The following is a 23943-nucleotide window of genomic DNA, read 5'->3' on the forward strand; positions in this document are numbered from 1 at the left end:
TTGAACTGATTCGTGTTATGTATCACCTGGGCCATGGTGTTTCATATAAACTGGTTGATGAAATTGACACCGCACTGTGCCTGCAAAAATTGGAGAGATCCCAGAGAGGAGTGCTACTGCCAAGAAACATCTACCAGGGTGCCTTCACCACTCTTGCCTGGGACAACATAGTCCGGTAGGAGGATACAATCAGTGGTGAGGATACATCACAATGAGTAAATGGCATTGGTGTGCAGCCCAGAATCATTGGGCCAATGCCACAATATGAACAGAAGACACTTCAAAAGTCCAAGAAAAGGAACATTTCCCCAGCACCAGCATTACTCCCCATGTACAATGCTGGTCAGAGAGTTACGCCCCCAGGCAACGTCAGCCTAGATGTGGATGCAGACAAACAGGTCCAGAAGTCCTGAGTCTGGAGCATGACCTGACTGCTCACCCAGTAGCAACACAACACAGAAGACCAAACCATTAGCAGTTGGACTGGGTTCAACATCCTCACACGCAACAACATGCATGTGGTGCAGGACAATATCGGTTGGTTACCTGCCAACAATTAATGCGCCAGCAACTGAGATGTCGACAGTCAAGGAAGTCCTGACCCAAATGCTTAACATCATGGAGGCTCTTCGACTGGAGGAGAGAGTTTGTGTCTTTGACCAGGCACTGTATGCCAAGGCAGCAGAAATCACTTGGAAGGAAAAGAAGCTTCAGAAAATGATACTGAGAATGGGAGTATTCCATACAATCCGCAATCTTCTATCAATCTTGGGGAAGAGGTTTTAGGATGCTGGCCTATGTGACCTGTGTGTGGAGTCTGGAGTGATTGCCAGAGGATCCATCACTGCAATGATGGAAGGTCGTAAGTACAACCATGCTGCCAGGCTTCACAAGGTCCTGTATGAGGCTATTATGATGGCAGCCTGGAAGAGTTTTCTCCCCTGGATCCAAGATAACCAAAGAGCAGACATACAGCGTCTGGAAGAAGCCCTTGGAATCATCTCCACTTTCCACAATGACGTGTCACAGGCCTCCTTCACAACGCTCATGGATGATGCAGCCTGCAATTACATCCTCCAGTAGTATCAACAGTATCTTGGTTCCCTGAGGAATGGTGAGCTGTTGACTGTTGTTGACCCTGGACCTCTCCCACACACACAATGATTTAGATCCACACCAAATAACCACCTATGCAGAATTAAAAAAATAAGGCTGTAACAGCCTCTGATTTTATCTGGGTATGTAATAATACCATTATTTCAGTTCTCCAGTGTCTTCAGAATATATAATATTGATTTAGGCAGCCTGAGTAGTCGGCAAGTAGTCAACAAGCCCCATAGTACCAAACAAGCACCGTACGCAACTCTCGTATTTCTGCTATAGGGGTCCATGTAAAATACATGATAACCAGCAATACGCTGCTAGTCTGAAAGGGTTATCATGCCAAACTGTGAAGTAGGGATGTGTAGCAAGTCAAAAAAGTCAAACTAGAAATTGCCCACTCGTAATATTACAATTGGTGGTCAGGCTCATGGACTATGTGTTGTAGTATGGAGAACCATCTCTAAATAGTCTGTTTGTGTGCATTGACTTCTTGCTCCAGATTTCATGTTTGAAAAAGCCAAAAGTTACCTTGGTTCAGATAACAACATCAAAGGTGCTGAGAGAATTATAAGGGAAGTAAAAACATACAGTAGACAACAGAGGTGACATTTTCTGCCTGTAACAAAGTGTGAGTTACTACAATCTGGGAATGACTTAAGCATACCATTATCCTTTATGGAAAATGTTTTCAAGTGGACCGCCATTTTCCTGTGGAGTATGTTTACTCACCAGGTCACAACATTTGGTATGTACAGTTCCAATATATGAGGGTTCGAGATTATGAACAGCATGAAACTAAGTAGTTTGTGCAATAGAAGGCATAATCAGTTAGCTGCTTGGAGGAGTCAAGTACAGTGAACATGGAATATCTGTTAGAAACAGAAAAATGGGAGGGTAAAATGGAAAGCGGGGAGAAATACAGGAGACAAAGAAGAGAGTGTAGACCTAAGAGAGAATGTTGCAGGGCTGGAAGAAGCCTAAGTAGGAGAGGATAAGAGAAAAGGCCCTTCATTGGATCACGTTGTGAAGCTAAGCTGTCTTGTGGGGCTACGTGACCAGCCTGTAGCACCAAGGCAAGAGAGCTCAGGCTTATCTCTGTGCACACAAGCAGTTATGCTGGCAAAAAGCACTGTGGCATGGCTGAGGCTGCTGCTAACAGAAAACCACAGATAGCTCTAACTCCACTCCTCCCTTGTGTTCATTCAGTCAGTGAGGAGAAGTATGCAACGGGACGACGCCGATCGACCACATACTGTAGGGACAGTTCAAATTTAAGTAGGATTGCAAGAGAGCAGCAGGCAACAATGTCATCTACGTCTACATCCCACATGGCTAAGAGAGCATGGGCACGTTGGTGGGCGTGTTAAATTGAATACTTCAATTTACCTGGGAACAACATTCAGCTCAAATACCCAAAAAGCATCATGTGATTGCTTTCATTCCCAATTTATGACAACTTCAGTTTCAGTATCCGATTTGATCATGAGTGGCTCTGTTCAACGGGTGACTTGGTAGTTTACCTAAAGGTTTGTCGGACACACTGATTCTTTCTTTGATGTGCAAATAGCATGAAAATCACCCTTTTGAATTTTTTCAATTGCTCGAATTTTTTTTTTCTTAACAATATTATCTCCCTCCTGTTCAAAATAGTTGTTGTTCCTCAGAACCATCAAAAGTATCCATCATTGAAAAAATCCATCCATCCATTATCTGTACCGCTTCTCCTCACAACGGTCGCGGGGCGTGCTGGAGCCTATCCCAGCTGTCTTTGGGCAGTAGGCGGCGGACACCCTGATCTGGTTGCCAGCCAATCGCAGGGCACACAGAGACAAACATCCGCACTCACAATCACACCTAGGGGCAATTTAGAATATCCAATCAACTTACCATGCATGTTTTTGGAAAGTGGGAGGAAACCGGAGTGCCCGGAGAAAACCCACGCAGGCACGGGGAGAACATGCAAACTCCACACAGGGAGGCCGGAGCCGGGATCGAACCCACGACCTCTGAACTGTGAGGCGGACGTGCTAACCAGTCGACCACCGTGCCGCCCCATTGAAAAAATATTTTGTTTTAAAAAGAATAGCGAAATATGGCCAAATTATAATGCTGCTCAAATACCGTATTTTCCGGACTATACGTCGCTCCGGAGTACAAGTCACACCAGCCATAAAATACATAATACAGAAGAAACAAACATACATAAGTCGCACTGGAGTAGAAGTCGTTCCCCCCCACTCCCCTCCACCCCCTCTCGGAATCCAACTTTGACAACGGACAGTCACAGCCAGAATTCGAACCGGCAACCTTTCGGTCACCTTTTTCTTTGTGTAACATCCTTTGTTTAAATCCTTTCGGGAGAAAATGTCACAAAAAACACAAAAGACAAAGCAAAATGCACGCAGAGTATAGAAAATAAAGTGTTGAAATGCTAGAATGAGGTCTATAGTGACGCGTGCTGGGCTAGTGTGCTATGTTCATGGCACGCAGTTAAATGCCAAAATTTGCACAAAATATAAGGCCTATTTTTCTGCAAATTTTTGTTGGACTCAATGTTTTATGAGCCTTAAAGCGGAAGTCAACCCAAACATATTTTTTTCAAGAATATGTTCCCAGCACGCCCACTAGTTGAAACATGGCATTCTGATTAATTTTACGTATGTGGAATATGATTTAAGCAGCAAAATGCACTCGTTTTTAGCCATGACTGGGGGCGGCCATTTTGTCTTTTGTTGACTGAAAATGACATCACAACTGCTCACAACAACCAATCACGGCTGACCTGTTTTCTGAATCTGAGCCGTGATTGGTCGTTGTGAGCAGTTGTGATGTCATTTTCAGTCGACAGAAGACAAAATGGCCGCCCCCGGAGATGGCTAAAAACGAGTGGATTAACACTTATTCCACAAACGCAATATTTATCAGAATGCCCTCTTTCAACTAGTGGGCTTGCATAGAACATATTCATGGAAAATAAATGTTTGCGTTGACTTCCCTTTTAAGGCATTTGACCTTTGATGTAGCAATATATGTAAGTTGCTGTTTATGGACAATGGAGTCAATGTGATGTGCATATACAGTAATTGGCACCTCAGGCTACTATCCTGATGTGTAAACACAAGAGAAGAGCCACCTGAGACACAAACAACCAATGCAATATGAAACAAATGATGATGTCTTGCCTGCAGTGTTGGCTATATTTGTCCAACACCCCACTGATTAGTTTCTTATGTTACATTGTGGTGGGGAATACTTTTAACACAACAACTGGTCCTGCCACGTGCTCACACCCAAACTTAACTGCTATTCGGAACTAAAGACGCAACAGAATAGCAAATTAACATCTACCCTGACAACCCCATTGATGTATTGAAAATCTGTTGATTTAATTCCGACCTCTGAGTCCTACTTATGGAACTGCATATCAAGCACACTTTGATGGGAGCCTCTAGCAAGTTAGTATATTGCACCCCCAGCACTGACACCTCCCCTCTTCGACCCTGCAGTGAAAATCCAATGAATAACTAACAGGGGAGTAATCAGTCTCACGGCTGCCATAGCACCACCACTCCTGACGAGTAAGGGTAAGCTGGGATTGTGTCTTCTTTATTGGCATTTGCTCTGTCAGGTGTTGTAGAGAAACACTGCTGAGTATGCATAGTCAGCCACTCATTGCTTGAATCAGTTTAGTCTAATGCAAAACATTGGCCTATTAAAAGGTAATTATTCATGCAGATTTTTTGAATAGGTATACAGACAAGTACTGATACCAGCTATTGGTATTGGGCCGATACCAGCTTTATTCAGAGGCATCGGGTACTATGCCGGGAAGTATGCCGATACCAGCCACAGACACTTAACTCTGCATGCACTATTGATGTAATGCTGTCAATGTGAAATGCCGTCAACGGGAACCCTAATGAGGAGTAGCAGCGACCGCAATTACCATCAATTTGTTTTTTTATGGGAATGGGCAGAGAAAGGTTTTTGGCAGTTCTGGTTTGATTATTAAGCTGTTGTGTAAAAAAAAAAAACATGGACGGCAGATCGCTGGATTGGGTTTCTTTTGGATGAGATCACAGTGTCTCTGAGGAATGCTGATGGAATGTGGAAACACATGAAAATGGTGGATCTTTGGAAATATGACGTTACAAGCACCTTGTGATTGATCAAAATATTTGTCATGTTAATTCTACTACAAAGAGTGTCACAAAATCAAGAAAAAATGATGGGGATTATTTACATTTAGAAGAAGCAAAAATGTAATATACGTACATATACACACGCACATATTTACACGCATGCACACCGGCACATGTACAGTATGGCACGGATGCACACACATGCACACACACTACCAAATACAACTACTACTACTAGTACTAAATAGCGTGCAAATAGTTTGTGAAGTTTGTCAAATTCTTGCACTGGTGATTACTAAAGCAAATGACTAAAGCAAAAATTAGCATAAAAGTTACTGTTGCCATAAATTATATCCTTTAAAGCTTGTTTGGGTGAAAACAACACATGTTCTACAGCTAATTACTAGAAAACGGAATAAGGTGAAAACAACATTTTTTTGTGTTTGATGAAAGAATAGAGTTTAATCCAGGGGTCTTCAATCGTGTTCCTCGATGGCCGATGTCCAGAGGTGGGTAATGCAGGTCCAGAAAGTAAAACCCCTGCCACAGTTTGGCTTTAGCCACACGTGCTTCTAATCAACTGAGCTCGTTTACCTGCCGATTGAGTAGAAGCGCCTGTGGCTAAAGCCAAACTGTGGCAGGGTTTCTACTTTCTGGACCTGGATTACCCACCTCTGACATTGAAAGAGTTAAGGAAAAAACTATCTGACTTCAAAAAAGTCTTCCTTGCCAGCAGGGCTACACTGTGACTGTTTGACACATCGGTGAATATCATGTGCGTCAGAAAGACATAAAGGTCTTTGTTCACAATTATCTGTCATTGTTAACTGAAATGTTATGTGTCATAAACCGAGCTGAGCATCGCCTAACTGTCACGAAGTTCCCATCTGCATATTTAGCCGACCCACGTGGTCCCAGTCTGTCCGAGTCAGCCAAACAGCGTCGAGAACAAACTTAACCGGTACCACGTCACATGCAGGTGTCACACACCTGCCATGGAGTTAAATAAATAATAAATAAAACAGTGTTGTATACCTTTCAGTCCCACAGACGCAATGACGTGCCCCATATTGTTTTAATTTCACCGATCACCACGCTGCGTGTGTGTGTCTTTCGTTTTTATTTGATATTTTTTTCCTTTATTCGACGACCTGTCTGCTTGCGTGTGACGTGTACATTAAGTTCTCGACGCCGATTGTCTGTCGCCGACGAGAACAGACTGGGACCACGTGGGTCGGCTAAATATGCAGACGGGAACTTTGTGATGGTCAGGCAATGCCCAGCTCTGATCATAAGTACTAGTGGAATTAGTACTTGGTATCGGTGAGTACTCAAGAGTGAATAGCCGTATTGGTATGAGTCAGACAAAAGTAGTCTTGAACATCCATAGTACTGTATTCATATTTGGTAGTGACGGTGTTGAAACACGAAATTCAACTGCGATCCCTAAACAGTACTCCCATTTCAGATTGTCTTTTCCAACATTATTTGAATTAGTACATTTGCAGTGGCTTTTCATGCACCTAAACACGTTCCACATTCCTGGTGAATTGCCGCAACACAGGCGTAACTGTATAGAGCAGAGACAGGACTCACTAAAGCTACATTGTCATGTCCAATGTGTGCGTCCATACAGCGCTTGCAAGTTCCCACATGAACATTAAAATAAATGCATGGTGACATCAGCGTGACAACAATTGCCTTCACCACAAAAGGACTAGGACAACGAGTCTCACGTATAAAAGTGCAATGGTATCTAGTGGCATTGTGCCCGTTACACCTCTGATACTATTCTGAAGCTGGCAAATTTCTGGGTTGACTTCATCCCCCAACCCCATCAAACCCTTACACAGGACGCCGAGTCAGAAAAAATCCAGTTAGATCTGGTGTGACAAGAAGAGACCATAGTCACTGCAGAGACACATCAAACCTACCGTTTGTGTCCTTGTGATGTATTTGTTTGCATGTGAGATTGTTGCAGATTTAGCAAATGAGGATGTTAATCATCTTAAATCATGATGTGATGAAATGAGTCTCCTAAAATGACAAACAACCTTAGTGCTTCAGTGTTGACAATTGTTGTCGTTTCCATTGCATCCAACATCCACTTGAGAAGTATACATCCAGTAAAGACTAACAAAACTGTTTCGATGTCAGGCAGGGTTGAACTCATTGAGTTTTAGGATGTATATAATAATGAATGTCAGCTGAGCACTGGAACACATAAAAACTTTCACAAGCTAGGAATCGGGGGGGAAAGCTGCAACATATCCTCTTGGGAGGCAACACTGCAGGCGTCAGGAGATCCCAGGAAATCTCAGCTTCTTCTTTTACATCGTACGTTCCCTTTTTTCTGGGAAACACTTTGCAGATCCATTTTCTTCAAGTCATGTCTGAGGATGACTCTTTACATTTTCAGCAGTCAATTGAGATAGCATGTTTTATTTATGAAAATCAGCATTGTAAATTTGGTGTAGGTCTGTCCAAGACCTAGCACACAGCAGTGTCAGTAGCCGGACACATTATCCATCTACTATAAGAATAATTTAGCAGCATAAGCCTGAAAATAGAGCATGTCTGGTTTGGGGTGGGCCTGCAAGAAAAGGTCACAGAGCTCTTCTCATAATTTAAATATAGATGAGGGTTAGCCGGCAATCAATTGTTCATTATATGATACAAAAGTATAATTCATTACAGATACTTATATTTCTGTCTGCAGTGCACACAGATCAAGCCTTGAACTCAGAGAGTTTTATCAAGGCCAACATTAGCCATAGCAAACGATTAACTGCTAATGACAATTTGTGCCTATGCAGTTACATACCAAAGAGAGGGGGAAAATGGCCACATTTCATTTAATGGCTGAATTACTGTTCTCTTACTAACTTCATCTTTTTTTAAATTCCAAACAGCCTACATATGCCATTGAACAGATAATGGATGATCAGAGACAGTAAAAATGTCAACAGTGGGCCCATTACCTCATCTTTATCCTGCAGTTTCCTTTCACTGATTATTGTCGACCGGACTGATAGGTATGAAGGGAGATCAATCCACTATTACAACAGAGCCTTGCCGAGGCAGCAGAGTCGATACATGATGACTCTGTATGAAGTGAGCTTATCGAAGTGAGACATCAGCAGAATGACACATCTTCACCTGCTTGAGGCGCTCTCTCTTGCTCTCTCTCTAACTCTCTTCACCGATGCAAACCTTGACCTATGACCCCACAGTCCTCTGGAAATCCTAACCTTGAAATTAAAAGAGGTGTATTTACATGACTCACTGTCTGACGAAGGACATGTAATACAATCTAAATTTATGACTTTAGATCTAGTCACGGGAATGAGCTTTAGGAAAGGACAAAATGTAAAAATTTTCAAGCTTTGGGTAGGAAGACTAAAATGAATATACTGTACGGCAATAAAATATACAATGCAAACAAATACACACACTATTCATAAAACTACTGTATGCATGTCGTGACTTGAATCTCGGCTTAGTTTGCATGTTCTCTCCGTGCTTGCATTAGTTTTATCTGGCTTCCTCAAATTTTGATAACATGTTGTTGTTTATTGGATGCCGATTAGCTCTCACAATATACAAGAGATAATCTTCCTGGGGTCCATACAAGTGAAAATCAAAACAATATAACATGTAAGAGTAAATAATAATAATAATAAAAATCATTGTATTGTATTGTATTGTATTGTATTGTAATTCCGGTTAGAACGCCTCCTAGCGGTGGAAGAAAAGCCGCATGGTTCAAAACCGAGGAAAAAAGTAGCGGCTCATAGTCCGGAAAATATGGGTAGTAATTTAATGTATTTTTATTTAAAATTTTTATTTAAATTTTAATAAAAAATAATTATCAAATAATTCACACTCCCTTGAACCTTTTTTGCCGCTCCGGCCGCAACCCCCCCCAACCCCTTCCCTCCAAAAAAAAGGGTCCGTGATTGACGCCGCCGTGGGAGGGATGCTAATTTACTATTCGAACCCTCTGTGGACACGCTTCAAAATGCGCCACTAGTACTTTACTACTTACCCAACTGCGTGTGCTTACTTGCATTGCGAGCCCCGGGGTTGGTTTTGTCGTATTGTATAATTATTTGGGTCCAACAGACGGCCAGAAGTCGCATTCAACAAGTTATTTATTTTCCACACTTCCCTTTGTTAACGGCCTTCAAAATAAAAGCATTCCAGCAAATCACTTCTACACAGCAGGTTTGCTACGGCGTATTTCCGGAAGTAGAAGACGCCAGAAGAAGTGCATGAACTCCACCTTGATGTGGCAGCGTCATACTGGAGTGCTGCGCGCAGCTTAATATACTCCCGGACACAAATTGTTTTGAAACAGTTATGTTCCAAATCGGGAGATGTCGCTTCAAAAAGACAACGACAACAATGGATATCGTACCTGCTACAACCATAAAGGGACCGAGATGACAAGACTATGCATTTAATTCTATTGCCAAACTAGTTTGCTTTTGCAGCAGCAACGAGCTGCGTGCTGCACCCTCTCTCTCCTCTCCGTGTGGGAAACTGTATGTCTTCGCAACATGTGACATAATGGACCGATCATAGCAGCAACAATTCCTGATGGGTGCATGGCATGTGTTACAGACAGCACAATGCGTCGGTCATGTGAATCAATGCGGCAGTTGTCGGTAGCGCCGATGTGGGAGCAGAAAGAAGCCTAAAAAGAAGCCTTTCACTGAGTAGGCTGAGATGAAATTTGGCCGCCTTGTGACCACCTCAAACGCATGAGGGCTGATTAGTGGGCCAGACTAAAATTCACTTCCGGCCATGATTAGTCCAGCCATTTTTTTTAATTTGTCAGGCTTGTGCTCAGTGAGAGAAATATTCAGGCCCAACTATTAGCCACGTTCTGGCTCCTGGATCAAATACACAAATGATAAATCTTGAACTGTAAAAATATGATTCTGCATTTCCCCCCACAGCTAGTGTAGTTTTAGTTAGCTTGCTGGGAGATGGAAATGTCCTTTGGCCATTTATAGTAGCAATGATTAATATACTCAGCCTTATTTTTAAGCCAAATTCCAAGTGTCGTTCTAGTAAAACTACAGTGTTTCTACTTGTAGACAAGTTTGAACAAATCAGTGGGATGATCATTATGCCCTAGAAAGAAAACATATGCTATAATAATACAATTCCTAAATTCTTTGTTGCAGCAAATTTGACAGATTCCTCAACAATCCTATCAACTCTATTATAAAGCTGACAACATACCAGTATGACCAGGCTGCTTGCATGGTGACATACAGTAAAAACCTGACGGCAGACTTCTGGGAACTACAATTTATTTTCCATATGGAGCCATGCTGTCATGATGTGTGATGTGGAGATTAGGCATATACAGACATGCCATTATGAGGACTGTCACAATCACATGGGGTCGTATACAAGAGGTATATCAAATATTCTACAATTTACCTATACAAAAAAATGAATGATCTGAGTTGACTGATACTGTTAAAGCAGAATTCATTAACAATATGTGTATTATTATGCATTTAGTTTACATTAATGTAGAGCTGCACTGCATCACACTAATATGTTTGTATTAGATGGAATAGTATGAATAAAATCTACCTTTACAAAATGATTGTGTAAAGGCAGATTTTTTTTGCTGACGAAACAAACTGCTTACCAATGGTGTAGCCTCTCTTCAGTTCGCCACACCGTGGGCTGCGGCGCTGGGAGTTAGTGGTGTTGTTTTCCTGCACTGCGAGGACCGTGGTTGTCTTGGCAACAGGTGATGCAGCTTTGTTAAGGGGCGAGGCTGGCATCAGAGTCGGGGAGAATCCTTGGCTGGCAATGTCCACCGACTGAGACTTCTTTTTCAGTCTGTAGTGAGAAGAAAACCACAGTGAACAAAAAATGTTTTGATGGATATGTGGTTTGAATCACTTTGGGGTATTGCGAATATACAGTGAATTGGGAAATCACCTTTGAACAACCTTCGCTAGTCAAACCACTCAATTTAATTTGATTGGTTTGTCACAGAAATTAGATCATGTATGCTATTTTTTTCAGCGGCATGGAAATCTGTAGAAAGAATCAATACGCTAATCGTGCACTTGTTGAGGTGGAATTTATTAGCCACACTGCTTGCACAACACAGAGTCTCAGCAGGAACACAGCAGGACATCACAAAGATAACAAAATTTCAGAATCTAAAACAAATAAACAATGAACAGCAGCATTGCCAAACATTGTAGTCATACAATTCCTTTGTAATTCCCTAAGCAATACTCTGACTATAAAACGGGATAAAATGTCACAATGGAAATAATTGTTCGGAATTTACAACTGTAAAATTTGCAACTGTAATGCTAGAAAGATTATCATCATGATTGAGGCATGGTGGTATTTATAAGATTGCTGCTACCCCTCACCTAGTTCGTCCAAATGTCTGGTTAACTTATTCAAGATTCTAGACTCAAGGGGCCCTATTTTGGTAGACTGGAGCTCATTTGCTTGGCGTAAAAATGGCATAACTTCATTTTCATTAGCATTTCGGTAGGCGCCAGCACTCTTCACCTGCACCAGTGAACATCCGGGGAACAGATGTTGAGAGAGTCTCAACTTACAAGTACCTGGGTGTTCATCTGAACAATAAACTGGACTGGTGCGACAACACAGACGCCCTCTATAGGAAGAGTCAGAGCAGACTCTTCCTACTCAGGAGACTGAGGTCTTTTGGGGTTCACGGGACACTCCTCAGGAACTTTTATGACTCGGTGGTTGCATCGGTCATCTTCCAGGGAGTGGTCACCTGGGCAGGCGGCGTCTCGGCCCGGGACAAGAAGCGGCTGGACAAACTGGTCAAGAGGGCCGGCTCTGTCCTGGGCTGCTCCCTGGCCTCTGTGGACTCGGTGGGGGACAGGAGGATGTTGGCCAAGCTGTCATCAATGCTGGGCAACCCGGACCACCCCCTCCAGGGCACCCTAACAGCACTCCACAGCACCTTCAGTGACAGACTGTTACACCCTCGCTGTGCAAAGGAGAGATTCCGCCGTTCCTTCTTGCCTGCTGCTGTCAGACTCTTTAACAAGAACATTGTGTAGTCTCTACAAACTGGCGGTCATTAGTGCAATTGTGCAGTCCTGCACCTGAGCTCGTATCGTGCAATACCCAATATTCCCCACTACTGTAATACCGTGCAATACTCAACATTCCCCACTACTGTTAGTCTAGTTTTATTTTTATCCAATGCTGTTCCTTACATTTCACTACAGCACTGCAGCACTGTCACTTAGAGTATTTTTTCCTCTGTACTATGTACAGGCCGAAATGAGTGTTCCTCATATTTTTTATGTAGATGTAGGTTGGTGTGTATACACATGTGTATATACACATGTTACTGCGTATATCTACATAGGTTTGATTCTAAATGTTTGCCGTCAATGTTATACATTAATGGCCACATTATGCCGCCGCCCCTGTGTGACCTATATCTTTGCTACTGTAACAATGAAAATTTCCCCACTGTGGGATCAATAAAGGCATTCTTATCTTCTTATCTTATCTTATAAGTGTAGTCTAGCGTGTTTGGGGCCGCGTTGCGCCTCTCTGGGCGTTCCTGGCTCGCTCCCCCACCGCATCTGTAAATTTGGTTACAAAAAGTACAAGTAGACTAGATTTTAAACTCAGGAAATGCAGGTTTAACTCGAAGGGCAGGTGGTGTAGCATGATTTCGGTGTGTTTGATTGAGGCGCATGCAGACAAATTCGGTGGTCTGTGGACATGTATGATGGACGTCATAGTATTTCATTCTTAAATATGACACCAGGGTGGGAAAACCCATCTGAATCATTGTAGGAATTAATTAATTGAATGTATTATAATTATAATCATCTTAAAAACTATTTAATAGCAAGACCATCAATATTGCTGGGTGGGGGGGATCAAACACAACCGCACGAGCAAGGGTGCAAGGCGTTAACTGCCAAGGTCACATGCACAGCTGATTACATCATTCACAAGTGAAGAGCTTGAAATTTAGAGGCCAATTTTCATGCACGGACCCCAGCGAGTCTATTTCTGTTCTCGTGATGTGATGAGGCATACTGCGCTCGGAACACCCAGATTTTGATGCAAATGAAGGATGCAGCAAGGATTGACTCGGAAAAGACTTCCTCCATCCCACAACAGTGTATACGGCGCAAACGCCCCGTTACGCCCAATTCTACCAGTGTAAAATACCAAAACAAAGAAAACTCCACCCATGTACACAATTAGACAGCATTTTGCGCTAGACTTGCGCTCGGAACAAAAATGGGACCCAAAATGTCTGTCATGTGCACAGTAAAGATAGCACGGAGCAATGAAATAAAAAGTACAGACATAAACGCGCAAATAATTAATCTTGAACTGTTAAAAAAAGGCACTTGGAATACTTACAGGCTTTCATAAAAACATGCCCTGCTGGCTTAACTTCAAAGAAAGATAAAAACTGTTCACAGATCACCTGGAGAGAGGCACAATTGGCTAGTTAACTTTAACTTTAAGTGCTGTATTCAAAATTTGGTACAGAAATGGTCTCTCTGTTCAATCAATTTAAACATGTGGTGGAAATCGGAAAGTGTCGAATATGTACTTGTACTATGTACAAAATTTTCCATAATTGATCGCGATTAATCGTGTTTTTCAACTACAATTTTTTATGAATCTTGGAATGGATATTTACTTGAGTAAAATCTTGGAATTAATGTGGGGGGAAAAAAAAAATATTTCGATTATAAGACTGTTCTAATAGCTTTCTTTGATCCTTAAACACGATTCTTTTCCTCTAAAATACAACGGTTGAACGATACACCAAAGACTCACAACTAATATGATATTTAAATTTGGCTTCGCAAAGTTCGAAAATTATGTTGGATTTCGCCAATGAGCCATCGAGCAAAATTTTAAAGTAAAACTACGTAAAAGTCTGTCTTTGCGACAGTCACTCTGGACTAAGTTTGGCTGCAAAGTGAGCCGAGGTCAGCTACCACAAGAAGTAAATAAAACTATGTTAACTAAGTAAACTTTATATAATTAAATTCATCTCCATAGTTAATGCTTTAACTTTGACTTGTGCAATATTTACTGTTCTAGCTTCGCACGCGAGTAAACATTTTCTAGTGTGAAGTAAGCAGGCACTGTCAAGCATGAATAAAATACTTTTTGGGGCTCTAAAGGAAAAGTCAATTGATAATGAGCATAATAACATGGACATCTTAGGGGATTACTACTATGTTCGATTCAAACAAACATTTGAACACTGGTTGTACCAGAATATTTTACCAAAAATAAGTATACTGTTTTTATCTTCAAAGGGCAATCAGGCATCAGCAATATCAATGAGGGACAACAAAGCTTTGATTGTTTGCATAGTTAAAACTTTGCACGGAGTCTAGAGTGAAAAAATATTTCCTAGAATTCACCCTGTTGCAGTTAAAAGCATTTGAGGTGGAAGTTTATGTGTTGTAAAGTTCTGCCTGGTTAACATCGGTCAAGCCAAATCTGTCTTGGACAACTCTTCAAAGCCTATTAAAAGAATGGCAGGCTCCGAGGTTTGGGTTAGAGAACTTTTTCAGAGTTCACTATCTAATATAGTAATCTCAAAGCACCCCTTACACACAGTAAATGTTCTTGTGCGTCCACAAAAGGTTACACCGACATAAGGCCTTTAACCTAGCAGCTGCAGAACAGGAATCAAAACTGCAGAGTATTGTAACAGAATGTTCTGCCAATTATCCAGCTAGAGGAATGTATGGAAGACTTTGTGTAAGTGGGAAAGAGAGCGTGGTCGAGCATCTTGTTTAAAATCCCCAAATTTGAGATCACACTTCTGCCATTGTCTGTTATTGATAGCAAGATATTTTCACATATGTGGGGTATATATGGGGCAGCTCCTGATAGCTTCATCTGGGGTTTAAACTAGGCTATGTATTTCGCTGCAATTATTCATTATACCAAGACGGTTGGAAATTGTTGCTGACTGCACTGGACGAACGTGACTGGCCTCAACCCCATCAAACACCTTTGGGCTGAACTAGAACGGACACTCAAAATCAGGCCCTTTCCTCCAACATCTGTGACATCTGCTCTTGCTGTATGACACATCAGCACCTGGTAGAAAGTCTTCACAAAATAGTCGTTTTTACAGCTACAAAACAAAACTCCATATTGTCGTCCATTTTCATATAAATCAGTTATGTGATGTATCATGTAACTTCTGTATTACTAAGCATGCTGTTCTAAGGGAAGTAATACAATGGAATACAATATTGCATGAATGTATGTATGTCTGAGTAACAAAGTGAATAAAAACAAGCTACCTATAGTCTTGCAAAGTCCTGAAACAGCAGTCCAAGATTCCCAACACTCACTTTTGCACTGCACACTTTCAATCATTCAGAAAAAGCGCTGAAGCAAACAGATTCTTTTTGGCCATTTCACCCAAATGCTCATCTCCTGATGGACCAGCAAAGCAGTGCACATGGCATGTGTCTAACTGTATTATGAAAATGCATCATCTGCATGGAAATGCTGTCCATCACGGGGTGTCTGTTCTTTGGAAATTAAACTCAATGGTTCAACGGAGACAAATTAGGCAGAGAGAAGAAAACAAAGTCTACCTCAAACAACTGCTGCCCTTGGAGGAAACACCTACTTGCTGACCTTTCTACAGCATTGTAAATGGAAAAGGTGTACTGACGATGGCATTTGAGGATCATTGTTGCCTAACTTGCATAACTTTCATTTATTGGAAGTTCATACGGAAAAAGAAGCCATTCGGCTTTATCCAGAGGGCGGATGGCAGGGCTGTGCATGAATCGGTGATTATTCAAATTGGGATACAAGTTGTTGTGAAAAGCGCTCAGTGAATGTGAATCTTCAGACACATGGGGCTAATGAGTTCTTGTCAAACTGTTTTTTGTTTTTCTCTTGGTGGTAAATTTTCATTCCAAACATCACTTATTTGTCACTGATAGTGTAGTGGTACACACGCCTGAGTTGTGTGCGGGCAGCGTGGGATCGGTTCCCACTCAGTGACGGTGTCTGCGTGTGCCCTGCGACTGGCTGGCGACCAGTTCCGGGTGTGGTCTGCCTTTCGCCCATAGTCAGCTGGGATAGGCTCCGGCACCTCCCCGCGACCCTGTACAGGATAAGCGGTTTGGAATATGACACATGACACATGACTAACTTAAGACCCACGCTAATCGCCAATATTAGCGCATGATTGGCCAAGCCTATTTCTTTGTGAATGCTGTTATTATGTACAAAAACAGAATATTGTCATGTTTTTTTTTTTTTTTACTATATCATGAGCTTTTACACAGTATCATGAGTTTTTAAAGCGTAAGTCAACCCAAACATATTTTTTTCAAGAATATACTCCCAGCAGGCCCACTAGTTGAAACACGGCATTCTGATTAATTTTGAGCTTGTGGAATATAAGTTAAAAAAAATATGTTTGGGTTGACGTCCGCTTTAAATATCGCCAATCTCCCCACAATATCCGGAGGTTCATATCGTGATATTATCGTGTCGTGACATTTGGATATTGTGACATCCCTAATATATGGTCAATAGGAAGAGGAGGTTTCTCAATGCAAATGAGGCTAGAAGTGCACGAGCATGGCAGATTAGAACAGGTGGGATTTATCAACACATTACTTGCTTCTGTGCGTTTGACAGGTGACATGCACAGGTCAAGACGTTCGATAAATACAATATATATAATAATAAATGTGAAAATATATATGTATATAATTGTAGTAATACCATACATAATATATTATTTTGAGCTTACACACACTCAATTTAAGTCATGTTAACAAATTTAGAACCCGTTCTACGCACCCTTTGATAGATGAGGCCCCTGGATTCTAACTTTGTCCAGGGTACGGCAGGAACCCTGGTTAAAGTAAGGCATTTTAAACTCAAAACAAAGTTTTTTTCCGGCTTTAGAAGCGGCAGCCACAATGTGCCGGTGTACTCTCTGATAGTTCAATAGATAAGCAATGAGAGGCTTTGTAAAGCGCTTTGGGCACTGATTGGTGTACTGTAGATAAAGCAGTATTTACATACACTCAATTTAACATTCAACACTTGGATCAAATTGGATTTTTCATTTGTTGCACTATCCACTATTTTCTTCCACTTATCCAGATTCAGGTCCTGGGGGCAGCACCTTTAGCAGGGAATCCTAGACCTCCCATTCCCCTTCATCCGCCTTTATGGGGGAATCCCAAGGCATTCCTTGGCATAGGTCACAAAAGCACAAATACATGAAACATTTACTCACAATGTCTCAAATCTGAGGGGCAAAATGCAACCATTTAGGGTCAGTCTGGAGCCCTGACCTTTGCTGCATCTAGTACTTCTGTCCATAAATGTTATGAACAGAACCGATGAAAAAGGGCGGCCTTGGTGGAATCCAACCCTCACTGGAAATGAATCCAACTTACTTACAGCCGGCAATGCAGACCAAACTCTGACATTGGTCGTACAGAAACCGAACAGCCCGCATCAAGGGGTTTGGTGCCCCATACTCCCAAAGCACCCCCCAAAGAACTCCCCAAGAGTCGAATGCCTTCTCCAAGTCTACAAAATGCATGTAGACTAGTAGGGTGAACTCCCACGCACCCTTGGGAACCCAGACAGGTGACGTTTCACGTCCCTTGAGCCAGCTTCTATAGCCGAGGATCAGACCGTCAAGGTCCCTGCCTTTGACCGCTGCCCAGCTCACACTGCCCCTGACTCTTTTGGCCTCTCCATCACCCCCACCCACTCCTCCAACCACCCAAAGTGTTGAGTCCATGGGAAGGGTGGCCCACGTTGCCTCTTTGGGCTGTGCCCGGCTGGAGCCCATGGATGCAGACCTGACCACCAGGCGCTCGCCAATTAGCCCCACGTCCAAGCTTGGCTCTAGAAGGGGGCCCTGGTGACCTGTAGCCGGAGAGGGAAAACCAAGTCTAATGTATTTATTCATCATAAGGGGTCTTTGAGCCGTGCTTCGTCTGGTTCCTCACCTAGGACCTATTTGCCATGGGTGAAAAAAAAAAACACCACGATAAGGTGGCAGCTCAAGCAGAAGTTAAGAACTATGATGTGTTTTTTTCTATTTTTTTTTTGCTAGTACACATACAACGACACATTTAAGTGGAAGTCATACGATAATGCAAGCTCTAGCAGACTATGTTAGTGAATATTTTGACAAATGTGTGTTTGTTTAGATGGCGCATAATAAGGATGGGGAAGGAGTAAAAAGTAGAGACCTGCAGCTGTTGTTTTTGCCCGTAGAGGATAAGAAAGAGGGGTAGTGCCAAGCTGTGTGAAGTCTATCTCCACTCCCTTAGGAGTTGGTACTAATTATTGTCTCATAAGTAGAGCGGAAGCCCTCATTCTATAGCTTGTCTTTTCTGTTCAAGGCCAACTGGTATCAAAACTGTGCGTGTGTGTGTGTCTATGCTTCAGTGACAAAATTAGAAGGCGGCGAAAGAATTAACATGGTGACTTGTCCCTCAGATAAATATTTGGAGTAGAAGCAAAAAGTAGGTTGAAAAATAAACATTCTAAAGGAAAAGGTACCCAAAATTCTTACTTCTTAAAAGAGAAGTCAATCCAAACATATTTGAATCAAGAATATGTTTTAAGCAGGCCCACTAGTTGAAACACGGCATTCTGATTAATAGTGCTTTTGTGGAATAGGGGTTAAGCAGCAAAATCCACCCGTTTTTAGACATCTAAGGGGGCGGCCATTTTGTCACTTCTGTCGACTGAAGATGACATCACAAATTCGCAGGGCTTAGCTAACGACCAATCATGCCACAGCTTAATAAAACAGGTGAGCTGTGATTGGTCATTGCCTGAGCCCTGAGCAACTGTGATGTCATTTCCAATATGTATATATATATATCCATCCATTATCTGTACCGCTTCTCCTCACAAGGGTCGCGGGGCGTGCTGGAGCCTATCCCAGCTGTCTTTGGGCAGTAGGCAGGGGACACCCTGAACTGGTTGCCAGCCAATCGCAGGGCACACAGAGACAAACATCCGCACTCACAATCACACCTAGGGGCAATTTAGAGTATCCAATCAACTTACCATGCATGTTTTTGGAAACCGGAGTGCCCGGGAGGAAACCGGAGTGCCCGGAGAAAACCCACGCAGGCACGGGGAGAACATGCAAACTCCACACAGGGAGGCCGGAGCCGGGATCGAACCCACGACCTCTGAACTGTGAGGCGGACGATTTTTTCTGGACTATAAGCCGCTACTTTTTTCCTAGGTTTTGAACCATACGGCTTATATAAAGGTGCGGCTATTCTGTGGATTTTTCTTCCATCGCTAGGGGCAGTCAAACCGGAATTACAATACAATACAATTGCCATTAACAGGCAACATGCGAGGGTGCTATGCACTAGGGTAAGCACTAGGTGTTGCATTGGGTGGTATGCGGAAGTAGAGAAATAAAAGGACGTTAACTGACAAACTGGACTGGCAGCAGGCAGTGAAATGAAGACAAGTACCGGTACTTTATTTTTTTTGTTTAATTTTTAATTTTAATTAGCAAAGTTGCTTCCGTGTTAGAAGGCACTATTAGGAAAGAATCTGTTTGGGTACACAGTTCAAAATTGTTCTGTAAATCCAGTAAATATCATATTTTTAAACATAAATAGGTTCAGTTTATATAAAGGTGCGGCTTATCCATGTTTTTCTCATGATTTGTTTTTAAATAGAGTGGGTGCGGCATCTATAAAGGTGCTGCTTGTTGTCAGGACAATACGGTATATATGTGTCTCCCCTGAAGAGGACAGTTTTGGTAACTTGCATAGCAAATTAGTTCATGGACCGTTTGAAAGCCAGATATAAACCACTGCTGACCGTATCTCCTCAATGTATGCTGATTGGTCTGGACATCTTCAAAGGATACGATCGTCAACACTGAGTTAAAGCTTGGCAAGATGGATTTTGCTAATTATACTGTAAACCCTTGCCTCAGAGCATTAAATGTTTATGGAACAGCTCCAAACTACTTGATTTAGACTGAAAACTAAAGTCCATCAAATTAAACGAAAAAAACTCAGTATGGTCGCATTAAACACGATCAAAATTATCGTAGCAGAAATAGTCCTCTAATATTCTAGGCAGCTGTATACCTTACCCAAATTGAAAAAAACTTCATGAACTGCATTGCTTCTGATGTTAGAATTCCGATGGACATGACTTAAGCAGAAAGAGGTTTCCGACCCGAGAACTTGTTTTGTTGAATAACTTATCACCAGGCATTGTCAATACATAAGCGTGGATCTTAAGATGGTGTTCGTTCGGTGAGAGACTGTCTCGGTGGCCCTGACGAATGAAAAACAAACAATGATGTAATGAAAATCCTTCAATCACAGTCAGGCCTATTACACACAAAATGATTTTTCAAATCTTAAAAGATTGTCTGTGACAGACCCCACACATAAAAATCAAATCGGGCATTGAACTGTTTTGGTCGCATTGTGTGTGGTGCGCTCTGATTTTCTCAACACCATCATACCTCAGACAGACGCATAATCTTATGGACAATCTTAGAAAACATAAAATAGTTGGGTGTTTGATGTCCTAGGTTCGGATGGGGCAAAATCGGGATAAAAACCAGGCCTGACTGTCTTAGTGTGTATGGGGCCTTAGCTTCCACCTCTCAAACCAAAATGTCTATTTTGCACTGAGGAGTTAGACACATGACAATATGAAAGCGATTCTGCACATTGTTCCATTGTTCATCATGAAAACCCGAAAAGACCCATTGAGAAAATGAGTGCAAATCAAACAGGCTTTTCCCTTTTACACCAGTGAGAAACTGGGGCTCTATTGGTTTAGCGCAAGGGTGTTTTTGACCCAAACGCCCCCCTAAACCCCATCCCCCCCAATTTGGGTAATTAAATGAGCTTCGTCGTGAGCTGTGATTGCACCAATCTCTCCTGCAAGCAATGAGAGATGCACATCAACAAACACCAAGTCTGGCTGATTGCTATCAACAGATAAAAAGAAGTGAAAATGATGGAAAACAGGCACAGGCATTTTGTTTTCTACTCCGCTTTTGTCATCTGACCTAGCCCAAGAGGCTGTGGCGCAGTTCTGCCAAACTGACATCACTCAGATTATCAGACACCACAGGGATCCACGTGGTTTGGCAAAGGATGCATAAACAAAAGGAAATTTGAGGCTAAGTCAAAACACACTTATCACACTGCTACTAAAAGGGATTAGGCTCGGAAAAAAAGAGTCTGTCTTCACGATGCCGTCTTTTCATCCTCTTTGCTTTGCTTCCCATACCTTGCAGTGGCAGTCACACAATTTTAAAGGGGGGGGGGGAAGACCCCTGTCTTTCATACAGCCTCAGATAGGGTACTGTACTATACGAAGCCTGGTGGTGACAGAATGATGTCACTGTCAGTGTTGGCAGCACAATGGCCATCATGCAGTAAAAACGACTTAAAGGGGAAGTCCACAAAAAAAAATTCTTTACGGTAATATGTTCTTTGTGGCCCCACTAGTCTAAGCATGGTATTCTGATTAACATTGCATTAAGCAGCAAAATCCACCAGTTTTCATCCATCTCAGGGGATGGCCATTTTGCCTCTTGCTGTTGACTGAAAATGACATCTCAGGAAACGACCAAGAACTGATTTACTGCAGGTGAATCTCATTCTAGGTGTTCAAGGGCACATGCATTAACCTTAACCATTAATGTTCTGCACTGATCATTGAATTTATTTATCACCAGGCTAAAATTGGTCTTCAACATGAAATGCAACTCTATATGGAATGTACTTCTATTTTTGTCACACTTATGGGACATTTACATAAGCATTAATTAACACGTTTATGTGAAAAATGGCCATCTGCACCACAGTTGAGGTAAGAGTAAAAGTGGGTATTCAATTGGGTCTACATTTTCAAAAGGGTATTCAATACACAAGGTCAACTATGACAATAACACTGTACTCTAATGTTGAAATGTACCCACACACTTAATGCGACTATAATTGTATGTATGAAGTACTTCATTACAAGAACATGTGGGAGAAATCTCTGCTAATAATCTCATCATCATCCATCTCTGCGACGTGTATCAAAACGGTTATTTGACATGGAGTGAAGGGATTTAAACGTGTGCCGCCTGCGATGGAGGCAATCATTACAAAACCATTGGAATAGTGTGACTAGCTTAAGCTTAATAAGAAGGTGCAAGTCATGGTTGAGGCAGTCAGACTAAAGCTCTGTTGCTGCTTCTGACACCCAGGGAACGAGGGCAACAACAACCTGTGGCCATACATGTTAATGAGGCCTTCTACTGCATCCGGGAGCATAATGAAATACGGCTGAACCTCGACACTCTTTGCTCTGCTGTCGGACACCTCCGCATAATGATGTATAGAGCAGCACGCCACATTACACGCATCTGCCCTTGCTAAATGCCACAGCAACAATTCTCTGTCGAGGGGTGATTGGGCAGTTTTGACCAATGAGGCTTTTAACTTTTATGTCAATGTAACAGGAGCTAAAGGCTGGTGACCACACCGACACATGGGGCTGAATGAAAGGGATCACAAGATACAAAATGAGAGACCTGTTAATAGGTGTGTTGGCTCCAACCGTGAATACGCCTTTCCGCCCACCCAAAATGGATATATTTTATATAAGATATATTTTATCAATAATTTGCATACAGTGGTTCCTTGAGATAAAACCCCGTTTGACTTTTTTTTTTTCCTTGGACTAACAAGCAGAGATACAAGCACCGCATGGTGGCAGTGACTCAACTCACTTTATAATAAGCAGCAGTTTGGCAAATATTGTGCAATTCTTAAAAAAAAAAAAAAAAAAGGCTTCAAGATGTTCATAGCCACCCCGATTTGAAGTTTACTGTCAAACGAAAGAAACAAAGGAAATTTCAACTAACTAAATAGCTTAACTTTTAAGTCAGCTAGGTTACTGTTAATGCCGTGGTCAGACCGAATGCGAGCTGAGTGTTTCCATGAATAGTCAATGCAGTTAGCACGGCCATGCGCAGTTGTGTGTGGCACGGATGAAGCTTTTAAAGCGCAAATTTTGCTCCTTCACCCATTTCGCCATTGTAGGCTGAAGTGAACCTTTGGTGGCGATGCATCGCCGACAGCCAATCGGTGTCGAGAACGTACTTACTACATCACACGCAGAAGCGGCTGCACACAAGACAGACTCACAGCTAAATAAAGATTACAAAAAAAACCCACAGCGATACACAGCGTGGTGAAATAAAAACAAGGTGGGACAATATCATTGCAGTCTGTGGGCCTGGGAGGCATACAATACAGCCACCTTTCAATAGCGGCCGGCATCTTGCCAAAAAAGAGCAGGCTTGGTGCAAGTGGAGCTAGGAAACATGCGCCAAACATCATTGAGTATTGTTTTTGTGGATGGCTGCAGAACCACACTAGTGCTCAAAGACAAGCATGGTAGCAATTTTTAAAAAATTGAATCGAATCGAAAATCGGGAACTGAAAATCTAATCGAATCGGGGCTTGAGAGAATCGTTACATCCCTAGTAACAACACAACCACCCATGTCCAGATTGACAAGTGATGTTCAAACGTTCTTTTTCTTCTGTTGGAGGAGAAGAAGGAGCCCCTCCTCTGCTCAA

General features: G+C 42.2%; 1 protein-coding gene across 7 annotated transcripts in view; it reads right to left on the reverse strand.

The window, feature by feature from the left end:
- The window catches only part of oxr1a (oxidation resistance 1a), a 188321-nt gene that overhangs the window by 95211 nt on the left and 69167 nt on the right, over positions 1-23943 (reverse strand). For all 7 annotated transcript variants that reach the window (XM_086037172.1, XM_086037171.1, XM_086037177.1 and 4 more), the window contains one exon: positions 10921-11117. In XM_086037172.1, the coding sequence (XP_085893298.1) occupies positions 10921-11117 (197 nt within the window). Of the gene's footprint in view, positions 1-10920; positions 11118-23943 lie in introns of those variants that run through there.

Source organism: Filicampus tigris, chromosome 8, assembly GCF_054856515.1.
Source record: "Filicampus tigris isolate MCC_2025a chromosome 8, RoL_Ftig_1.0, whole genome shotgun sequence".
In the NCBI taxonomy this organism is placed as follows: Eukaryota; Metazoa; Chordata; class Actinopteri; order Syngnathiformes; family Syngnathidae; genus Filicampus; species Filicampus tigris.